At 36.5% G+C, this 22,947-nt stretch overlaps 1 protein-coding gene across 3 annotated transcripts in view; it reads left to right on the top strand.

Annotated features, from left to right (window-relative positions):
• Positions 1-22,947, top strand: part of METTL15 (methyltransferase 15, mitochondrial 12S rRNA N4-cytidine) — a 289,931-nt gene that overhangs the window by 168,474 nt on the left and 98,510 nt on the right. For all 3 annotated transcript variants that reach the window (XM_062196373.1, XM_062196372.1, XM_062196371.1), the window contains exons 5-6: positions 14,373-14,564; positions 19,175-19,353. In XM_062196373.1, the coding sequence (XP_062052357.1) occupies positions 14,373-14,564; positions 19,175-19,353 (371 nt within the window). The remainder of the gene's footprint in view (positions 1-14,372; positions 14,565-19,174; positions 19,354-22,947) is intronic.

The following is a 22,947-nucleotide window of genomic DNA, read 5'->3' as shown; positions in this document are numbered from 1 at the left end:
AAAATTTAGTAACATTGTATCTAAATTTATTAGGAGAAACCCACATTGGTAATCATTTTAGTATGTTATAGTTTTTTCCAATTTGTCTTTTCCCCTAAAATTCATCTAGAGTCTTTTTGAGGTACAAAATGTATACCTTCAGTTCCAACTCCAAAAGTGGTATATTTCATATAGAACATCATAATATTGCACATTGGTTAAGAGTAGAGACATTGTGCACAAGCAACCAAGATTATACTCTTAGCTTGCCACTATCTGATAGTAGATGAATATTTAAACATTTTGAATCAGGTTACTGTTATCTCAAGTAAGTGTAGTAATAACCACTTTAAAGGTTATTGTTTTGTAAAGATTAAGTTAAATAGAAAACCTAAAGTCCTTGGGGCCAGTGCTGTGGTGCAGCGGGTTGGAGGCCCTGGCGTGAAGCACTGGCATCCCATATGGGCGCTGGTTCTAGTCCCAGCTGCCCTTCTTCCGATCCTGCTCTCTGCTATGTCCTGGGATGGCAGTAGAAGATGGCCCAAGTCCTTGGGCCCCTGCATCCATGTGGGAGACCTGGAAGAAGCTCCTGGCTCCTGGCTTCGGATCAGTGCAGCTCCGGCCGTTGTGGCCATCTGGGGAGTGAACCAGCAGATGGAAGAACTCTCTCTCTTTCTCTACCTCTCTCTGTAATTCTGTCTTTCAAATAAACAGATCTTTTTAAAAAAAAAAAAGAAAGAAAACCTAAAGTCATTAATCCAATATCCAATACATAGTAATAACTTACATGGTTGTTACCACTTATGCCATTACACTTAGTGACTCCTATTAATCTACAGAAGCCATACAACATTCCACTTGATAGCATCAGCTTTTGAACTAGAATATCTGGATTAGACCCCAGCTCTACTACTTACTAGCTATATGACTTTCAAAAATTTTCTTAACCCCTCTACCTCAGTTTCTGCAAATGGTGGAATATAATAGTACCTATTTCATAAATTATGTTTGAAGACTGTATGCTTTAATATAAGGAAATGCTTTAAATATGCTCTAAATAATGCCTGATACTTTGTAAAGATTAAATATTAACTATTAGAATTCTAAAAATCATGGCAAGATCTTGGAAGTTCAGCCCTGGCATTTTACAATGATTAAAACAGGCTAAGTTACAACAAAGATTTGTCCAAAGTCACACAGTGTTTCTGAAAATTCAGACCCATTCCAGTGCTCTGCAAATAGCCTTTAAGTAAATATTTTAAACTTCTTTAAATGTTAATTGCACCCAAATATTAATTAATTTTAATATTGTTACAAAATAATTTTATTTTGGATTTTATTATTGCTCTTCTATGAGTTGAACTTAACTGTTCAATTGTGGTTAATAAGGTTTACTTGTTAGCAAGTATGAGGCTAACCTGGATAATTCTGATTCAGGGTTTATATTTGGATTCTTCCTGTTCTCAAGCATCCAGTAAAATTTGTGACCAGGCAAATGATTTCAGTCTCATAGTACCAGCCAGTGACCTAAACCATTCACATTGGTGACATAGACCCTAAAATTCCATTTCTTTACTGCCTTCTATCCTCTAAAGATGGATGCTAAAACTAGAACAATGAATAGTTTTCCTCCTGGCATGCCATCCCACCTTTTTAAGAAAAATGTGTATATATATAGTTCAAGAATTACTATATAAAAAAGTTATTGAATTAGTTTTTTCACAGAGATGTCCAAACAGATACCCCAAATCAACTCTGCACAGCTTTGCATAGTAACAGTTTGTCTTGGAATTAACTTGACCCAAGTTTAATTTGAAGTTTACCACCATTGGATGTATGTCTTTGAGAAATTTTATTTTATTTTATTTTTGATTGAGCACCCATCCTGTTCCCTGTTAGTGCACTAGGTAGTTTGATAGAAAGATAGATTTTTTAAAAAATTAGCTGTGCCTAAGTTTCTAGAACTCAAGTATAAAAATGTTTACCTTATGTAACTCATAGGATTGTGATGAAGATCAAAAGTCATAATATCAGTTAAAACGTTTTGTGAATCATAAAGTATAATTATCGATCTTATGAATCGATCTTCTGTATATAAAGATAATTGGAAATGAAAAAAAAAAAAACCCTGGTGTTAAATTGGAAATGGCATAGAAAATTAATTAATTTTTTAAAAAAAATATTATGTAGGATCTCTGTCTTTAATGTGCTGTACACTCTTATTTAATGCTATAACTAGTACTCCAACAGTATTTTTTTTTCACTTTGTGTTGCTATATGGGGCAAACTGTTGAAATCTTTACCTAATATATACTAAACTGATCTTCTGTATATAAAGAGAATTGAAAATGAATCATGATGTGATTGGAAGGGGAGAGGGAGCAGGAAAGGGGAGGGTTGTGGGTGGGAGGGAAGTTTTGGGAGGGGGGAAGCCATTGTAACCCATAAGCTGTACTTTGGAAATTTATATTCATTAAATAAAAGTTTAATAATAAAAAAAAGAAATAAAAAAATCAGAAATGACAATAAAATGTTTTCCAGTTGAAGTTAAAAAAAAAAAAGTTCTACGCTAGTATTATTTTCTGTCAGGTGCTTTAAAAGATTTATTTGTTTATATATTTGAAAGGCAGAAAGTGAGAGAGATCTCCCATCTGCTGGTTCATTCCCCAAATAGCTGCAACAGCTGGGATTGGGCCAAGTTGAAGCCAGAAACCAGAAACTCCATTTGAGTCTCCCACATGGATGGCAGGAACTCAAGTACTTGTACCATCATCTGTAGCTTCCCAGGTACATTTGTAGGGAGCTGGATCAAGAAGTATAGTAGGGACCGGCACTGTGGTGTAGTGGGTAAAGCCACCGCCTGCAGTGCCAACATCCCATATGGGCGCAGTTCAAGTCCCAGCTGCTCCACTTCCAATCCACCTCTCTGCTATGTCCTGGGAAAGTAGTAGAAGATGATCAAGCCAGGGCTTTCGGCCCCTGGCTTCGGATCAGCGCAGCTCCAGCCATTGCAGTCAATTGGGGAGTGAACCAGTGGATGGAAGACCTCTCTCTCTCTCTCGCTCTCTCTCTTTCTCTGACTCTCCTTCTCTCTTTGTGTAGTTCTGACTTTCAAATAAATAAATAAGTAAATCTTTTTTAAAAAAAAGAGGTATAGTAGCCAGGACTCCAATCAACACTCATAAGGTGTGAGGATGTCCCAAGTGGTGGTTTAACCCACTGTACCACAACACCCACCCTTAGAAGTATTAGGAAAATGTATACACTGGACTGATTTTCTTTAAAATGTCAAAAAACGTCTATATGCATATAGAAGAATATTATTTCTTTTTTCTAAATAAGCTGAAAACTTTTTAGCAATTTTTTATTTGTTTGAAAGGCAGATAGACAAAGGTCTCCCATTATTGGTACTTCTCAAATGCTCACAGTGGCCTGAGCTGAGCCAGTCTGACGCTAGGGACTTGAATTCAGTCCCAGTATCCCATGCCAGTGGAAGGGACACAACCACTTGAGCCATCACCTGCTGCCTCCCAGGGTTCACACTGGAGGCTGGATTGGAAGCAGAGCTGTAACTCCAACCCAGGCTCTTTCATAATGAGATGTGGGCATCCCAAGCAACACTGTTCTACCAAATGCTTACCCCTGAAGAAAATATTATTTGAAATTTAAACTTAAAAATATACATAATTTATTCTTTTGATTTTCTAACTGTATCCTCTATATACCTAGAATTATGTGGAATATTCCTAAGAGATTTTGTGAAGAAATTGTGCTTTTAGATAAAACAATTTTTATATTTTCATTTTAGAGAGCCTTTCTGCAGTGAAATGTAGCATTTGAATTAAGAGAAATTATAAAAAGTTGATAAAAATCCATTATGGCCAACAATTGATGTTGTTATTATGCACTCAGAGCTGCAGTTAATCTCCAGATTATTGAATAATGTATTTTATATTTCATAAATATATTCACTGACTGAAAATATAACTTGTACCTGAACTTAGTCACCTTTGAATAATAAAATCTACATAATGGCAACAGAAATCAATTTCTTAAATTCTTTCTAATTATTTGGATGTTCTATATTTGTGAATGTTATTAAATGAGTTAGAGATAGAAATTTAAGTCCACTGGCAAAAATTTTAAAATCTTTCACAAAATATCTTTTGGATATATAGAAATTGAAATTTTGCAAACCAAAAATAATGAGGCATTGGGCAACGTTAACCTGACCAAAAGGAAATCAGATCCTAAATATTAGCCTTGCATGATACTTCCAGGTTCAAACCTAGTCACCCCATTAGCCTTTTGTAAAATAATTATAATCAAGAAAAATAGACATAGATATATTCACACATACACATATATGATTAATAAGTTCATGCTTGGTTTGGGTGACTATTTCATAATAATATCCATTTCATGTTCTTTTAACGTGAGAAATACACAGTGGTCTCCAGAATTAACTTCAGCAACTGGAAAGTACAGAAAAGCCCATTCTAAGATGGGTCATTGGAAAATAGTATGACTAAAGGAAGTGTTCTGAAACACATCCAGCTAATTAATTTGCATTTACAAAAGAAATGGATTTTTCTTACTTCCACTGAACTTAAAAAAAAAAGAAATGAAAATCCACTAAAACTCGCAATACCAATTTTAAGTTTTAATGAACTTTTCTCAGAGGTCAGAAAAACTGTGTATTCCTTTTCTTAGACTAAAGCCATTAAGTATTTTGCAATAATTTTCTTGTTACTTTATATAATAACCACACTAAGTTTGCAAGTTAATGAGAACCACTAACAGGAGAAAATGTTTGCATGCTTCATTTTCTTTCTTTTGGTAAACAATTTGAATGTTCTAATACTTGTCAGGAGCATTGTCAGTGAGTATTCAAGGTTACAGGCGAATCACAGTATGTCTTCTTGCAACATCAGTTTGTCTTCACAAATAAACATTATTTTATATTAACATGAATAGAGGTGTAACAGAAAACAAAAATGCATAGTAGTTTTAAAATCCAAAAACCAGATTTCATGGGCTATAATTTTGAGTTAGTAGCTGGTCTCTTCATTTGCAAAGCACTGCCACTTCTGTTAGAGAGTTTCCTTTCTTATTTAGATATTTGATTGTATGTAATGATTTTTTTCTTTATTTAAAATCAACTTAAGATGCCATTTTAAAGTCCATCCATCAATGGGTATTAGAGTTGAAAATGGTCATTTTGAACTTATATACTAGAGTTAGGGCCCAGTTGATGTATAAAGACAGGTTATGTCCCCACACTACTTCTTCCTTGGGAGCAATGTTATTCATGTCCAACAAGTGGAATTGCTTTCTAATCTTTGGGAAGTGGCTAAGACACACACATACTTCCCAACCAATGGTCCCTGCACCTGCTTTTACCTTATGTGACAACCGTTATCCCTTACCATAATGGTAAATATTTGATTTTTTTATAAAGATTTATTTATTTTAAAAGCAGAATTAGAGGGGGAGACAGAAAGAGATCTTTCATCCTCTGGTTCACTCTCTAAATGGCCACAACAGTTGGGGCTGTGTCAGCCTAAAGCCAGGAGCCAGGAGCTTCATTGGGGTCTCCCATGTGGATGCAGGGACCTAATCAGGCCATCTGCTGCTGCTTTCCCAAGCACATTAGCGGGGAACCAGATTAGAAGTGGAACAGCCAGGACTCGAACTGACATTCATATGGGACTCTTACATTGCAGGCAGCTGCTTAATCTGCTATACCACAGTGCCGGCACCTAAATGTTTAATTATTCCTGCTCATTTACTTTATGTTTGATGTCCATACTTAATTTATGAAAGCTATCAAAAGCTCAAGAGTTTACTATTCCTCATGGTCTTGATAAACATAACTGAAACTCTCCTTTGTAACTGTACCTGACACTCCTTAAAGAGTATAAATAGGGAGGTCCCCAGGAAAATCCCCAAAATATAGCTTGTCCCTCTTGATGATGATTCTTTGTAGCAAAACATTCACAATTTTTTTTTTTTTTGACAGGCAGAGTGGATAGTGAGAGAGAGAGACAGAGAGAAAGGTCTTCCTTTTGCCGTTGGTTCACCCTCCAATGGCCGCCGCGGTAGCGCGCGGCGGCCGGCGCACCGTGCTGTTCCAATGGCAGGAGCCAGGTGCTTCTCCTGGTCTCCCATGCGGGTGCAGGGCCCAAGCACTTGGGCCATCCTCCACTGCACTCCCTGGCCACAGCAGAGAGCTGGCCTGGAAGAGGGGCAACCGGGACAGGATCGGTGCCCTGACCGGGACTAGAACCCTGTGTGCCGGCGCCGCAAGGCAGAGGATTAGCCTAGTGAGCCGCGGCGCCGGCCAACATTCACAATTTTTAAACATTCCCCGGATGATTATGATAGTCACCCTAAATTAGAAACTACTCCTACTCGGTTAAATCATCTGAGCCCTTAACTAGACTCCAAATACCCTGCTTCAATAATGCCAAACATTCAAGACTATTCATGATTAAGTTGTATTGGAATCTCCTGAAAAATTATATACTCAGTGAGCTGTTTTGGTAGTATTTATACATGGTGATTATTTAGATGTTAAATTCATCTAAACTTGGAAGATGTAAGAACTAGAAAGTAAGGCTTCGGAGAGAGGGACACTTCTTAATCTAATTGTCATATTGACCTTTCTAAAAATGTGTATAAGGTGCTGGCATTGTGGCATTGCAGGTAAAGCCACCACCTGCCATGCCAGCTATCAGCATCTGTTTGTAACCTGGCTGCTCTACTTTTGATGCAGCTCTGTACTTAATGGCCAGGTAAAGCAGTGGAAGATAGCCCACGTTCATGGACCCTGTGACCCATGTGGGAGACCCAGAAGAAGCGCCTAGCTACTGGTGTCTACCTGGCCCAGCCCTGGCCATTGTGGCCATCTGGGGAGTAAACCAGAAGGTAGAAGGGTGGAAGATTTTCTCTCTCTCTCTCTATTCGTGTGTGTGTGTGTGTGTGTCTGTATCCTGACTTTCAAATACAACAAATAAATCGTTTTTAAAAATTAAAAAAAATAAAAACATGCAGAAGAGAGTACTATAAACAGAACAAGGTTATCCAACATACAGGAGCCAGACATTACAAATCATAGAATAGCAATAGTCACTTTGCAAACTGTGTGATAATTGTTACCCAGAGAAAAACAGACTATCTGTAAATCTTTCTACATATGAAATAAAATGTATTGCTTTCCCTGAAGAGTGTCCCAGGAGGGAAAAAAGAATACTTTATGCTTAAGTAGTATTAAGAGTGTAATAACTATCCTTCAAAGTATACTGCTGCTTCTTCACTGTGTGAATTAATCTTAATTGAATTCACTGGCTTTGATTGATACAAATTATTAATTTTATTTCATTTGTTAATAGAGCATGCTAGCATTTTTCCTTAGAGTGAATTAAAATTATTCTGTGATATTATGGGTGACAAGATATTGTGAGCAAAAATTTTAAATATATTCTCTTTAGTAATTGACTACAGCTATAAAATATTCCATAAAGCTTCTTTTCACTCCTAGAAATGTGAAAAATAGCTGTCTAAAATAATGCCCTGTAATAATTTTTTCAATTAAACTTAAGAAATAGACACCGCTTAAATGTCTGTTTGTCCCTTTGAAGCCTGTATTAGTATACAATGTATCTTACATCTTCTTACATCTTGAACACTTCCATCACATTCATGATGTGGTATAAAAATGTTGAATTAGTTATTATTGAGTATTCTTATCTTTGATACTTATTAAAAATTTGTGATGCTCCTCAAATTTATTACCATCTGCATCATCAAAAAAAGTTTACTAAATACTTAAAATCTTCTGGATGCTGAAGATAGTAATTAAAAAGGGGGTGTGGTGTGGTCCAGAGGATTCCTTAAGCGATCATGTAGTTGTTGCAGAGGCAGCAGATGCATGTATAAAAGATAAGTAGCATCACAAAATAGCACGTACTGAGTGCCAACTGAATTATCAATAAGCTCTGTACCTGTAAAGAAGAAGAATTTAGTGTCAAGCATTGGAAGAGTACAAGCCCTATAGGGAGGGGATTAGGCATGGGGGGAGCATTATAGTGATATGTTTTTATAATAGAGGAAACAGATGTTTTTACATGAAATCAAGGATACAGTGTTTGAGTATCATATTTAAAAAGTAAGATGTTAAGCACTTCTTACAAATTAAATTTCATTATCAAAATTCCTGTTCATTTTTAATCTCTTTTATGATATTAAATTTCCCTGTGAGGAACCCAAGTATAATGAAACCGTTAGGCCATGTATTTGAGGAAAACTGCATTTTTACTTGGTATTTTTTCTGGTATCAGATATCTCTTGAGGATATTGGCCTGAAATTAGGAAACTTCATCAATTTTTATAATTCTATTATCTGCTCATTTAATAAACCTTTCTCAAGTTCCTACTATTCTAAACAAAGGCTGTGTCTTCAATCCTAACTTCTCGCCTTATCTTCTGTCCTGCATGCTCTACTGCTTCATGAATTTTTATATCTGAATGTCAACCTAGAGATAGCCTATGTAGCTGGAGTTGGTCTGCTCCTACTTTATTAATTTTGTTACTTTATTATTTTGTCCATGAGAAAGATTGACATTTAGTTTTTCTTGTAATATCTTTACTTTCTTATAATGTCTTTATATCAGTGTTATGTTAGCCTTGTGAATTGGGTTGAAAGTTTCCTCTTTTTGTTCTCTGAAAGAATTTATATATTGATATTATTTTGTTTATATAATATTGGTGTGGTTTAAATGTTTGAAGAATACATGATGAAACCATCTGGGCCTTTTTTTTTTTTTATAATTACGTACTTAATTTCTTTAATGATTTTAGTACCATACATTTCTTCTTATGTCAATTTTACCACGTTGTAAATTTCTGAGAATCTTTTACATTTGATCTGAATTTTAAAATTACTAGTATCATGTTCTTAATGATATCCTCAATTTTAATGCCTGTTGAGTCTGTAGCAACATTTTCTTTTTCATTCTTATGTTGGTACCTTGCGTATTCTTTTCTTTTTGATCATTCTTATAATGTTAATGAATTTTGTTAGTATTTTCAAAGAATAAACTTTACTATTTGTGTCTTTATTGTGTGTCCCATTTCTGTTTGAAAATTTTTTTCTCTTATATTTAATTTCCCTCCTCACTTTGATGTTTAATTTGCTGTTTTCTTAATTCATAAAAATGAATACATAGGTAATCAGTTTTCAGCTTTCTTTTCAAATATGTACTATTAAGTATATTAAATTTTCTGTAAGCATGATTTTACAACTATGCATCTACTGGTTCATTCCCCAAATGACCACAACAGCCAGGTCTTGGCTAAGCTGGAGCCAAGAGCTAAGAATTCCATCTGGGTCTCATGTGTGAGTAGCAGGGGCCCAAGGATTTGGGTCATCTTCCACTGCCTTGCCAAGCACCTTAGGAAGCAGGATTGGAAGTAGAGTATCCAGGACTCCAACTAGCAATCCACTATAGACTACGGAACTTGCCAACAGCAGCTTAACCTGCTATACCACAATGCCAGCCCATATTGTGCTTTTTGAATATATAGTTTATAATCTTTAATCATTTTGGATAGCTCTTGGCCATTGTATCTTTTTTTTTAAAGATTTATTTGTTTATTTGAAAGTCAGAGTTACACAGAGAGAGAGAAGGAGAGGCAGAGAGAGAGAAAGAAAGGTCTTCCATCGGCTGGTTCACTCCCCAATTGCCGAAGTGGCCAGAGCCATGCCAGTCTGAAGCCAGGATCCAGGCACTTTCTCCGAGTCTCCCACATGGATGCAGGGGCCCAAGCACTTGGGCCATCTTTTACTGCTTTCCCAGGCCATAGCAGAGAGCTGGATCAGAAGTGGAGCATCTAGGTCTCAAACAAGAGCCCACATTGGATGCTGGCTCTGCAGGCAGCTACTTAACCCACTATGCCACAGCGTCAGCCCCCAGCCATTGTATCTTTAAACATTATCTTTACCCTTTTCTCCCTCTTTTCTTCTGTAATACACATATGCTGGATCTTGTCACCATATATAATGTATCATGTACTCTTTTCCATATTTTCCAAATTATATTCCTTATTCATTCTGAATATTTCCTGTTGAACTATTTTCCATGTTCCTAATCTTTTTTTAGGCTATTTCTAAGCATCTATAAACCCAGCTACTGAAATCTTAGGTTCAATTATTATAATTTTTTTCTTTTCCATTTGATCTGATTTTCATTTTACTATTTTTTGTAGAAATTTTTCTGGCTTATCTGATTTGTCCTTTATGTTCTTGAGAATGTTAGTCGTTTAAGTTCATGATGATAACTATATACGCTTTCTTGTATGTCTGCTTCTATTATATATTCCTTGAGTTTGCTAGGTCATCTTATCTCCATGGCTAACCAGCAATTTTGTATTTTAATTCACACAGTGTTTTTGAAAAGTCATGCAGCTTATTTGAGAGGTGTCTGCCTCCAAGTGCCATTTCTTGTTGTTTCTGGCAGAGTTCATCTAATGTTGTTCTTATCCTAATGCAGTAAAGCTTAAGCTGATTGGAAATTAAATTTCAGTACATGCGTTCTATTTTTGATCTACCATTCTAGTAGTTTCATTGAAGCTTTAACCCTTTATGGTCCCAACTGAAATTGTGGGGCTATTACCTGATCATATCCATCTTGATGAATTCTGAACTCTGTTTGTCTCCCATATCCTAGGAGACTGCCAAAAGTTCTGCTCATTTCCTTCATACTTAGCTTCCACTTATAAATTAACAGAGGCTTTATGTAATAGCACTGTTCCAATGTCCAGCTTAACTGTTTGCGCTTTGCTTTCCTCCCCTCAAATCCTAACTCCTTTTAAAGCTCTCCGTTTTTTAAATAGATAGGTGTAATTAGCTAGTTGGACTTCTCCTCCACAGTAGAAGAATTGATATGATTAATCTAAACTGCTGCAGACAGAAATCAATGTTTCTTCATGTATTTATTTTGATTATTTTCTGGGGTGTAAGCTCTGTAGTCATGCTTTATTTTATTTATAAATGTACCTGAAATTTAATAAATGCTCATTAAATATTAACTTGTTACTTGTTGTCATACCTGAGTGAGTACTGGACAGTCTTACTTCTGACTGTGTTCGCAACTCATAGAAGCTATAAGACTATATTACATATGAGTGAGTGGAAAAGTTATGGGGCCTGCTAAATTTTTAATTCAGAACAAGAGATTATTCCACTGAGTAAATGCTTTCAAAATGTGTATTTTAATTATTTGAAAGGCAGAGAAAAAGAGACTAACATGACAACTTGCATTTGCTAGTTCATTCCCTTACAGGCCTGCAACAGCCAAGGCCAGGCCAAGTCAAGATCAGGAGCCCAGAATTCAATCCAGGTCTCCTGTGTAGGTGTCAGGGACTCGTGTACTTCAGCTACCATCACTTCCTCCCAGGATGTGCATTATCAGGAAGTTGGAATTGGCAGGAGGGCCAGGTTTGAACCCACCCACTTCACTATAGGATGAGGTTATAACCAAATAGCATCTTCACTGCTGTACCAGTCACCCTCCGTGAATTTTAAAAGAATCACTAAGAGGTAGAAATACAATCATAATTCATCATTTCTAAATGATGAATTTATTCAAGTCAATGTTTGTTTATTCAAGTCAGTGTGTGAGCTATGATTAAATGATTAAATCTATTTTAAGAAACTGGGAAAGTACTACTGTGTTGTGGTAGGTTAAGCCTCCACCTACAGTGCTGGCATTCCATATGAGGACCAGGTCCAGACTTCATTGCTAAACTTCACATACAGCTCCCTGCTAATGGCCTGGGAAAGTGCTTGGACAACTGTATCAACTTGGTAGGCCCAGAAGAAGCTTCTGGCCCCTGGCTTCAGATCGACCCATCTCTGACTATTGCAGCCATTTGGGGAGTGAACCAGCAGATGGAAGACCTCTCTCCCCCACCCCCACCCCATGACTCTGCCTCTGAAAGGCAAAGTTACAGAGAGGCAGAGGCAGAGATAGAGAAAATATTTTCATAAAAGAAAGGAAATGATCAGAAAAGGTAATGCTTTTAGAACAAATTATGCAGAACAGAACAGTATCTTCATTCCATCTCTGCAGTATATGAAAATACTCTTTGATAAGGATATCCTTTGATGGTATTCCAAAATGATCATAATCAATACAGTAATCAAAACATCCTGTGTATAAGTACATCTGCCAAAATTTCTAAATGATAAACATCACCATATCAAAAAGTGAGCTGTTCTCAATAACAAATGCTTGTTGAAATGGAGGTAGAAATGCAGCACAAAAGTGTCACCTAAGAAGGGCTGGCACTGTGGCGTAGCAGGTAAAGCTGCCACCTGCAGTGCCTGCATCCCACGTGGGTGCCAGTTTGAGTCCCGGCTGCTCCATTTCTGATCCAGCTCTCTGCTATGGCCTGGGAAAGCAGTAGATATTGGTTCAAGTCCTTGGGCCCCTTCACCCACATGGGAGACCTGGAAGAAGCTCCTGTCTCCTGGCTTTGGATGGGCACAGCTCCAGCCATTGCTGCCAACTGGAGAGTGAACCAGCAGATGGAAGACCTCTCTCTCTCTCTTTGCTTCTCTTCCCCTCTCTGTGTAATTCTGCTATTCATTAGGATTCTCCAGAGAATGAATATGAGTACACAAAAGTTTGATTTCTTATATATTACTATATGTGATACATAAAAATAATTTTTTCTCAGTTGACCTAACCATAAATTCTCCTTCCCACTACTTTCTGGTAGATAAAGTTCCATGGACAAACAACTTTCTTTGTCAAAGGGATAAGGTATAATTTGTATATATCCCTGATTAGCAATTTCAGTTCTCTGCCAGCCTGTGGATTTATTCAAATTAGCCAAGCACATCCTCTCCTGGGAACCAGGAAACACCTCTTCATATTATAAAACTTGCTTCTCAAGCCCCTGGTGTTCAGTTGGCTCCTGGATACAGCCCCCATATGACCCTGCATGGTATGTGGTGTCCTCTTAACCTGTGCTATGAATATATGAAATTGATAAACTTATATTATCTGGTATAGAGTGTCATGTGTTCAGCCTTCTTGATAGCTTTAGAACATGAATTCCTCCCTAACTGCCCCCCAACACCATGTGTTGATAGAAAATGACAGTCCCCAGCAGTGATGTTGGATTGAGAAAAGATTGAAATATCAGTTATCAGAACAAAATACTTATAAGATATCGTCCAATCCCAAGATTTTTTTATTTCCATTTCATCAATGCTAGTATTAGTGCTCATATTTTCCAAATATGGACATGGCAATTTTTTCTTCTCTCTTTTATGAGGTCCTATCATGATGTTTTGTAAACTATTTATTTATACATCTCTTCCTCTTAACTGAAAGCTCAGAAAGCCATGCTTTATTAATCTTTATATACCCTCCAAAATAATCACACGTAACAGATACTCAACACCTTGTTGATGAGTAAATATTAAAATATTTTTCACCAGAATTTGAAAAACAAATAATAGTGAGCTGTGAAATTCCCCTTTAAATAGGCTATAACACAGAAGTAAATATCATAAGTGTGAATTCTTCAATGCTATTGAAATCCAAACTCACTCTACCCTACATTAGGCAGAGGGAATGAAATTTTGAGTATTGCCCAATTTTTCTCTTCTCATTCCACTTCCAAAATGCATGCCAGTTGCCCTAAGGCTTTTGAAGAACCCTGAAGGCAGCACCTCACTTATTGTAGGAAGGGGAATTAGTATAGCTGCAAGGTGATCTGAACTCCCTACCTGTCTGTTGATTCAGAGGCTCTGTCCACTTCTGAATCCCTGCTGAAATCTAAAATACTGCTTCTGCAAGAAAGTATTTCATTTAATCATAGTCTTACTCCTCAAATTTGTAAATGCACAGGACCCTTATCCTAAATTAAGGAAAAACATGGAGAAAGCTAAATAATGGGTCTGAATGTATTTGATATGTCTTTTTTCCTGTGTTTTCTGTTCTATTGCTTATTATGTTTAAATTAACCTACTCATTAAAGTTACCCTTTTGATGTAATAGCATGTAATTTTTTTCTCTTCATATAGATTTTTTAAATAAAGGCATGTTATAAAAAAGGAATTTTCTGTAATTAACATGTTGTATATCTGCACAAAGATGTTCAATAAATTACATTTATTAATAAGAATACAATTACATTAAATCAGATGAAACCAAAGATGTACAGTTTCCAAATCCATATGTCTTTACATCATGGTAAGGATGTGGCAGGCACACAGTTATCAACATATAATAGGTTATACACTCTTCCATTGATAATAGAGTGCAACAAATACTTGAATAAGAAGTGTTTTCTCCATATCTTGGGTTTATTCACAGTAAACAAATCCGAGCCATGTTGGGCCAATTCAGCCAAGCAGAAGCCTTATTAACGAAAGCTGGAGTACAGCCAGGGACTTTTGATGGAGTTCTTCTGGATCTTGGTTGTTCCTCCATGCAACTTGATGCTCCTGAAAGAGGTTTTTCCATTCGGAAGGATGGTCCATTGGACATGAGGATGGATGGTGGCAGGTGAGTATTGATAAAGCATTTCTACTCACAAAAGAAATCAATTCCTCAAAAACACTCTGAATTTAATTTCTCTTTTAAAGACTACAGAATTCTCATCACATGCCCACATATAATACTACCCATACATTAAAAAATAGTTGTGTTTGCAACTAATTATAGACTTTAGTATTTCTTTGGGTTTGATATTCTAAAAAAAAATAATTACTGTCTTTACAGAAAATAGTGAAGAATATTACTTTCACAATGATTATCTTTTCCACAGATACAATGATACAATATGGGCTTTTGGACTACTAGCAATGTTGTTAAATATGATAATGAAACAATGGTTCCACTTTTATACACACCTAACTATGTCTCTTATGGGAAACAAAAGGATTTATATGTAAAGCATATTCTTTGCAAATACTGCAAAAAAGGCAATATCCTAGAGATTAGCAGTTGTGTTTTTTGTTCTGTTTCTTGTACAATCACTTGGGTTGTGCCTCTCCAAAGAAATTGCAAATTTATGGTTTTATATCAAACCTAATACTGTGCATAGAATATCTTTGATACCTACTCTTCATTCCTCACCACACTGGAAATAATAGTGTGTGTTCTCCATTATTCAAATAGGTACATATATGTTAAATTGTATAAAAAGGATCACATTCTAGGAAAATATAGGAATAATTCCTTTTTGTATAAATTAAATTTAAGATCTTTGGTTTTCACCGATGTCTGTGCCCAGTAGTGACATTGAACAGAGACCAAACAACCTATATCTAAAAGCTTAATCTTTTTTTTCTCTTTCATGCCCCACCAGAGGTGGGTTCATATTGTGGTAATTATTCACATATAGCCTTTTCCTCATGTTGTGGCCTGACCTATTAACTTTAATTTTGTGTTATATTTGTAGAATTTTGTTGTTGCTGAGACTCATACCTTCCTTTGCACATATCATTGACATTCATAGAATGAAGAATGTGATCATAAAGAAATATAATAAAAATCTCATTTAAAAACTAATGACTAAAAGTAAAAGGCAAATATATTCTCATGTTTGGTGATTGAGATAGTTGTGCATAGGTAATAAAATGTCAAGAAAATTTCTGTTCTTCCTTTGTCTTGTTAAATAAGATGCCTTTTGAAATACAGTTAACAAAGTTAGAGACTTACCGGCAAATATAAGTCTGTGAATCAGTGTCCCTGAAATTCTCCTCCAAGACCTTGACAATAAGATTGCCCCCAAGAGTTAAACTGTAATTTAATACCTAATAGCTACAGAGTTAAGCAAATAAATCTTTACAGAATGAGTTCCATGGATAGCATAGACTGTAACCTACTGAAAGATATTAAAAGATCAAAAGCAAGTATATAGCATTAAGAAGGGGGGAATTGATTCACATACTTTCATAGAAAAGAAGCGAGAGATGCAAATATGAGAGGGAGTCCAGGCCAAAAAAATATGGCCTGTCCTGTCCTGTGATGGATATATGCTGTGAGGGATATATATCCTGTGAAGATGATGAATACAAAAAGCTTTCTTTGGTCTGTTGCTGTTTAACACAGGAGTCTTAAATTTGTCCTTTGCTGTTTTAAATTTCTATTTTTAAAGATATATTTATTTGAAAGAGTTACAGGGAGAGGGAGAGGGGGAGAGAGAGAGAGAAAGAGAGAGAGAGAGAGAAAGTATCTTCCATCTGCTGTTTCACTACTGAGATGGCCAGAATGGCCAGTCCTGGCCAGGCTGAAGTCAGGAGCCAGGAGCTTCTTCCAAGTCTCCCACATGGGCAGCATGAGCCCATGCACTTTGGGATATCTTCTGCTGCTTTTCCCAGACCATTAGCAAAGAGCTAGATAGGAAGTGGAGTAGCCAGGACACAAAAAGGCACCCATGTGGGATGCTGGCATTACAGGCTGTGGTTTTATCCAGTATACCATGATTCCAGCCTCACACTTTTCAATTTTAACAATAGCTTTCCATTTATAATAAGGACTGTCATGTAGCTGAAAGAAATCCATAGATTCAGGGGCTCAGTAATCTAGTTCTGTTGGTCATTATATACTTTTTTTTTTTTTAATTTATTTTTTGACAGGCAGAGTGGACAGTGAGAAAGAGAGACAGAGAGAAAGGTCTTCCTTTGCCGTTGGTTCACCCTCCAATGGCCGCCGCGGCCAGCGGGCTGCGGCTGGCGCACCGCGCTGATCCAAAGGCAGGAGCCAGGTGCTTCTCCTGGTCTCCCATGGGGTGCAGGGCCCAAGCACTTGGGCCATCCTCCACTGCACTCCCGGGCCATGGGCAGAGAGCTGGCTTAGAAGAGGGGTAACGAAGACAGAATCCGGCGCCCCAACCGGGACTAGAACCCGGGGTGCCGGCGCCGCAAGGTGGAGGATTAGCCTGTTGAGCCACGGCGCCGGCCCGGCCATTATATTCTTAATGAGAAAGTAATAGATTTGTATTCCTGTTAATATTTTCTTTGTATCATTTGTTCAATTAAATTAAGCCAGTGAAATCTGGAGGATTGGCAAGATCAAATCCCAGAATCTGTTAATTTGTGGGACAGGACTTGGACCTGGACTTCTTCAACACATGTATGCCTATTCCAAAGCCACACCCTAGCCTGCCACAGTGTGGAATCTTACCATGTAGCACTATGGAAACGTCTACACAATTATTCAATGTTAGTGTAAAAATAAAATAAAATAAAATTATGCCTGTCTTCTACCAACCTTCACTTATTTTGATTTTCTTATTTAAAAGTAGAAAGGGGCCGGCGCTGCAGCTCACTTGGCTAATCCTTCGCCTGCGGCACCGGCTCCCCTGGTTCTAGTCCCAGTTGGGGCGCCGGATTCTGTCCAGGTTGCTCCTCTTCTAGTCCAGCTCTTTGTTCTGGCCCAGGAAGGCAGTAGAGGATGGCCCAAGTGCTTGGGCCTGGGAAAGCAGCAGAAGTTGGCCCAAGTGCTTGAGCCCCTGCACCCACGTGGGAGACCCAGAAGAAGCTCCGGGCTCTTGGCTTCAGCCTAGCTCCAGCCATTGCGGCTATTGGGGGAGTGAAGCAGTGGATGGAAGACCTCTCTCTCTACCCATGCCTCTCTGTAACTCTGCCTTTCAAATAAATAAATAAATCTTTCAACAAGAAAAAAAAAAAAGGAAAAGAAGGTTCATTCTAGTGCTCAGTGGTTTAGGGAGTTGAATTCAAAACTAGGTAAGATCTAATAGGGGTTTTGTCATTTAAGCCAAGAATGATGACTGGCAAATATATGACTGGAAAAGATCTAAAGGACATTGACCTACACTGAACATCTTCCGTGTGCCAGGCAATATAGTATCCATTTTGTAAATGGATGTACCTCTACTTCTCCCAACAATTCTGTGAGGTTAAAATGTTGCTTTCATTGCACAGATTAAAAAATTGAGGCTCAGTAATTGAAAATCTTACCTAATGGATAAGAAGGCCAGAATTGTAATCTAGATTGAACTGACTCTAAAGATCAGATCTTCAGCCTGAAAACTGAACAAGCAAAGCCCATTGACAGGCAAATACAGTTACTATGTAAAGATGCTCATTTTAATAAAAGTGCCACAATAGCCAGACAAATATATAATCATAGCCTCTGGAAAGCAATGTTGATGAGAGAGATGAAGTGTATAGCAAAACAAAGAACAAACCAAAGATAGTAACAAGATTTTCTCCTGGAGTCACTAGGCATGTTAACATGGTGTAGTTTAGTATTTTCAAACAGATATTCAGGTTTTTCTGGGCAGCTATTCTCTGACTGGATTCTCAGGTTTTAAAGCTAGCACATAGTTATTACTTAAAAGTCCACCAATGTGGTACCTGCAGTCAGTAGAATGTATTAAGTATATGAGTAGTAACTGTACCATCAGCAAAGCTGTCTTTCTAATATGTAAGGTCAATATTAACTCATCAGTTAGACTTCTTTGGCCCATTTTCATGAAATAAGATTGATGCTATTTCCTGTAACTATAATTTTTCTATCTGGCTAAAGGTTTGTATGTCTTTTACCCCTGCAACTGAAATTACTATACAAACTTATTTAATACTCGTTGATGATCAGGTTTTACCCCGTAGTGATGTTTGGCATATGCATTATTGCCAGTAATGTTGTTTAGGTTTTTGTGAGGGAAATTGATCAATGGTACCTTTTTATATAAACAGAGTTCAGTTTGTGTCTCCACAGATAGTTGATTACTTGCCTCAGATTTAGTTCAGTTCATGAGATCTTAAGCTCATTCAAATGTCATCAGCAAGTGTTGTATACTCTGTGCCGAGAAAAATTAAAACTAATTTAAATTTTCAACAACTTAAATTCAAATGTTTTCCAGTATTTTAGTTGGGAGAAAATCTATAGGAGCAATAGTGGTAAATACTTTAACTTTCTGCTGCTTCGACCTTGATGAATGTTACAAATAGTCCCCACATGCCATAATTATGGGTGTTTGAAATGGCAAATCTGTTTCATTCCTGTAGGACTTCAGTAAAATCTCAGAAGCTCTCCTAGATTATGAGTGTGTTGCCTGACTTTTAGTTCTCAGTACTCTGCAGTTTCACCTCTTGTCAATGAAATCTGACGTCAGTGAACTAATTGGCTCTTCTTGTGCGTAGGTACCCTGACATGCCCACCGCTGCTGATGTTGTGAATGCTTTAGATCAACAGGCACTTGCATCCATCCTCAGGACATACGGGGAGGAGAAGCACGCCAAGAAAATCGCTTCAGCAATCGTTCAGGCACGTAGCATCTACCCCATCACCAGAACCCAGCAGCTTGCCAGCATCGTTGCAGGTACTCTCATTAATTCTAAACAGTGTCTGAAAGAAGAAAAAAGAAAAAAAGATATACACACACAGACACACACACGTTAATCCCCCAGATTCCCAGAGGGATTCATTTGTACTTGAAATCATGCAAGATAGAATCTTTTCTATCCTTCTCTAATGTTAGCTTTCTTTGAGTCTTGTGTGCTTCCTCTCTCCAACACCTCTTCCCAACATAAACACAATTTCCAGACATATACTTTAGTTTACTGATTAATATAATAATAGATTTTTTAATGTGAAATAATTTACCATTTGTGCCTACCAAGGTAAAACACTGATGAGACCAAAAGAATTTCATCATCTATCACAGTGCTTGATAAGCATCCTGTATAAGATTTGACATTACTTTTTTTAGTTTCACCTTCCTGCATTTTAATATTTTGGGCAAAAGGAGACTTGCATTGCCAACTGCAAAAATACAGTCCAGTGACTCATACATCTATTCTAAACAAGCAGCTAACAAAGGGTATGTGATGTATAGGTTATTCCACTTTGTGAATGCTAACTAAATCAGCCTGAGGGGCTTATTGAAACATTTCATCTTTTCTGCTGTTTGCCACCATAAACCTCTTGAACCTAAGTCTAGCTAGGAGGCGTTTTATTATAGCCTGTCTGTTTGAAGCCAGAGTTGTTTCACAGCTGCATTTCATGATGAAAGTTTTTCAAGGTAAAATACAACTTCTGCAGTTATTTAATGTAATTCCAATGCTAAATTCTGCATCTTGTTGTACCATTTGAAATCCTATATCATTTTTATTTACAAAATGTGCTAAAATTCTTTTTAGTGATTCCTATTAGGTTATTTAAGTAGTTATAGAAATAAAAATAAGGTATATCTGTATAGCTTATGAAAAGAATCTGCTGTTGGCTGCTTCTACATGTTATCCAGATCATTAAGGATAGACATCATATTGTAATTATTTATGATGTAATTAAATAATGCTATATTCTACATGATCAGGATGATAAAATGTAAGAATTGACTAAGTCTTTAATTTTTAGGCTGCATACTTCAGAGGTCTCCCAGGTTATCACTGGGATTTCCTTTAAGCAAGTGAGAAAAGAACTCTTGTGAGTTAAAAGAACACAAAATATTCCATGATGTTTTGTTTTCTCAAAAAGAGTTCATACAAGCATGCTGACATTAAATTCATACTGTCTTGTGTCCCTTTTTTTTCTTCCCTCTCTGACTCATTAAAATGTCTCCACCATATCCTTTCTGTCATTTTTTAAATAACTCTGCATATTGTTTTCTGTCTCTCACACTGTAAAAAGAAAAGCAGTGAGAAGTCACAGTTTTTAGTCATAAGAAAATCTAAAATTTTCTGGTGCTGGGAATGAGTGTTTGGGACTAGAGAACATCCTAGAAAATAATCAAAAAATAAAAATCCCACCTGATACCTGAAGAAACTGAGACTTAGGGAGAAGCAATAGTTTGCTTAAGGCTGCAGCCTAATTAGTGACAGAGTTAGTAGTAATTTAGAATAGTACAATTTAGAAGCTCATGAATTTGAGTCATAACTGAGAATCTGCCTTTAAGAAATCAAGTTAATTTTTCTCTGTGTTTCTTAATCTATAAACTTGGGGAGATAGCACTGTTGGCATTTAGATAGAAATTATATGGGTATATGTAATAGGAACAGTTTAAGTTATTTTAACAAAGATTATGTTATGAAAAGCACATTAAGGCTGTAACAAATGATATGGTAAAAGTGAGAATATTCCTATAAATTGGTAAACCTTGTTTTAGTAATACTATTAACCTTTGTTTTAGTAAATACTATTAAAACATTAAGTTCCATATAATGAATTTATTTTTATTTCTAATATCATCCCATAATGATATAAATTCATTGATCATGATAGTTTTTTTGAAAAAGAGGCTACAGAAAGAAATGTTTCCCTTTTGTGCTCTTTTATTAATGACATACTTTGGAACAGGCTGCAATATACTAGGCACTATACTAAGCGCTAAAGGTAACATTGGAAATGAATCAGCTGTATCCCCTGTGTTTACAAAACATATCATGAATAAAAATATAGCGTAATAAGCCTCTACTTATAGAGAGAACCTTTTCTTCTTTATTGAAATCTTGAGTTATGATTATATGGCTAGTAGAAATTTTGATAAAAACAGACTTATAAAACCTGTACTACAACAAATGTTTATATACAATGGTTGGGCCCTAATTGCAGTTTCATAAAGTCCATTCTCCATTCTTAAATGAATCACAACCATGAGATATATCCTACAGGAAGGTGAATGTTTAGCCTAATTATTGAGACATCCATGTTCCACATTGGTGTACTTAGGTTTGATTTCTCTTTCTGGCTTCCTGCTAATGCAGAGTAGGGGTGGGAGCGATTGATGACTCAAGTGGTCGGGTTCCTGTCATCAATGTAAGAGACTCGGATTGTGTTTCCAGCTCCCAGATTCAACCCTAGTGCAGTTCCAGCTGCAGTTCCAGTTGAGGAGTAAAGCAGTAGATGGGTGCTCTCTCTCTCTCTCTGTCCCCTCCCCCATCTCTGTTTACCTGCTTTTCAAATAAATACATAAAAATTTTAAAAGTTGAATCTAAAGACAGTCTGAATGATGATTTTCTAAAAATCTCCTGATTTTTTCAGTCTTTTATAGTTGCCTTACCCTTACTTAATTTGCAGATTTTAAACTGATTTACCTTTATCAAGAATTTCCAAAGTCTCCAACTTAATTTTCATGGAAGCAACAGTAATCCTTCCTTTTGTGTTCATGTTCCGTCACTCTCCTTTTTAGAGAGAGAGAGAGAGAGAGAGAGAGAGAGAGAAAGAAGTCTTTAAAAGAGAAAAGAATATACAAAAAAAGAGATACATAGCTCATTTCCTAACTGATATGAGGGTAGGGTATTTCAAAAAGTTCCGAAAGATGAAATTAGAAGATAAGTTTGTTTTTGTGTAAAACAACATTTGAAATACCTGCAATTTTTTTTTATCACAATGCACACTTCATGAACTCTTTTTGAAGCCTCCAAATTATAGCCTAAATTTTGCTAGAAATGTAAATCATTTCCTTTGTTTTCCAAAAGCTCATGATCCAGTGAGACAAGGGCAACTGCCACACTTAGAATAACAATATACTCTGTAGACTACTATAATAAGTCAGATGATTAAGCTGTAATGTATAAACCTAAAATCTGGTAGCTTTTAGCTAGTGTAAATAACTGTAGCTCCAGTACACCTCCATATCATGGACATTCCAGAAGATACATCTGAGACAATTACTGTAACAACCTATAGGACTTTACTGTTCACACTACCACACATGTTCATATATACTCTGTTCATAACCAGCAGCCTTCAATCTTAATACAAATATTTACAACATGCACAACATACTATCCCTTCAAAAAATGGTTTGTACATTATGAAGAACATTTTGTTAAGTGTAATTTTTATTCTAAACTGTTATTGTTGAAGACTTAGTCATGAAATCTAAAAGTTGAAGATGATCTGAAGGACCCATTTAATGCAGAACCAGAATCTGCCACCTCTAATAAATGGCCACATAGCTTTTTCATGTTAA

The sequence above is a fragment of the Lepus europaeus genome, chromosome 7, assembly GCF_033115175.1.
Source record: "Lepus europaeus isolate LE1 chromosome 7, mLepTim1.pri, whole genome shotgun sequence".
Taxonomy (NCBI): Eukaryota; Metazoa; Chordata; class Mammalia; order Lagomorpha; family Leporidae; genus Lepus; species Lepus europaeus.
The sequence above is the reverse complement of the archived record's forward strand: the minus strand, read 5'-3'. Positions and strand labels throughout refer to the sequence as shown.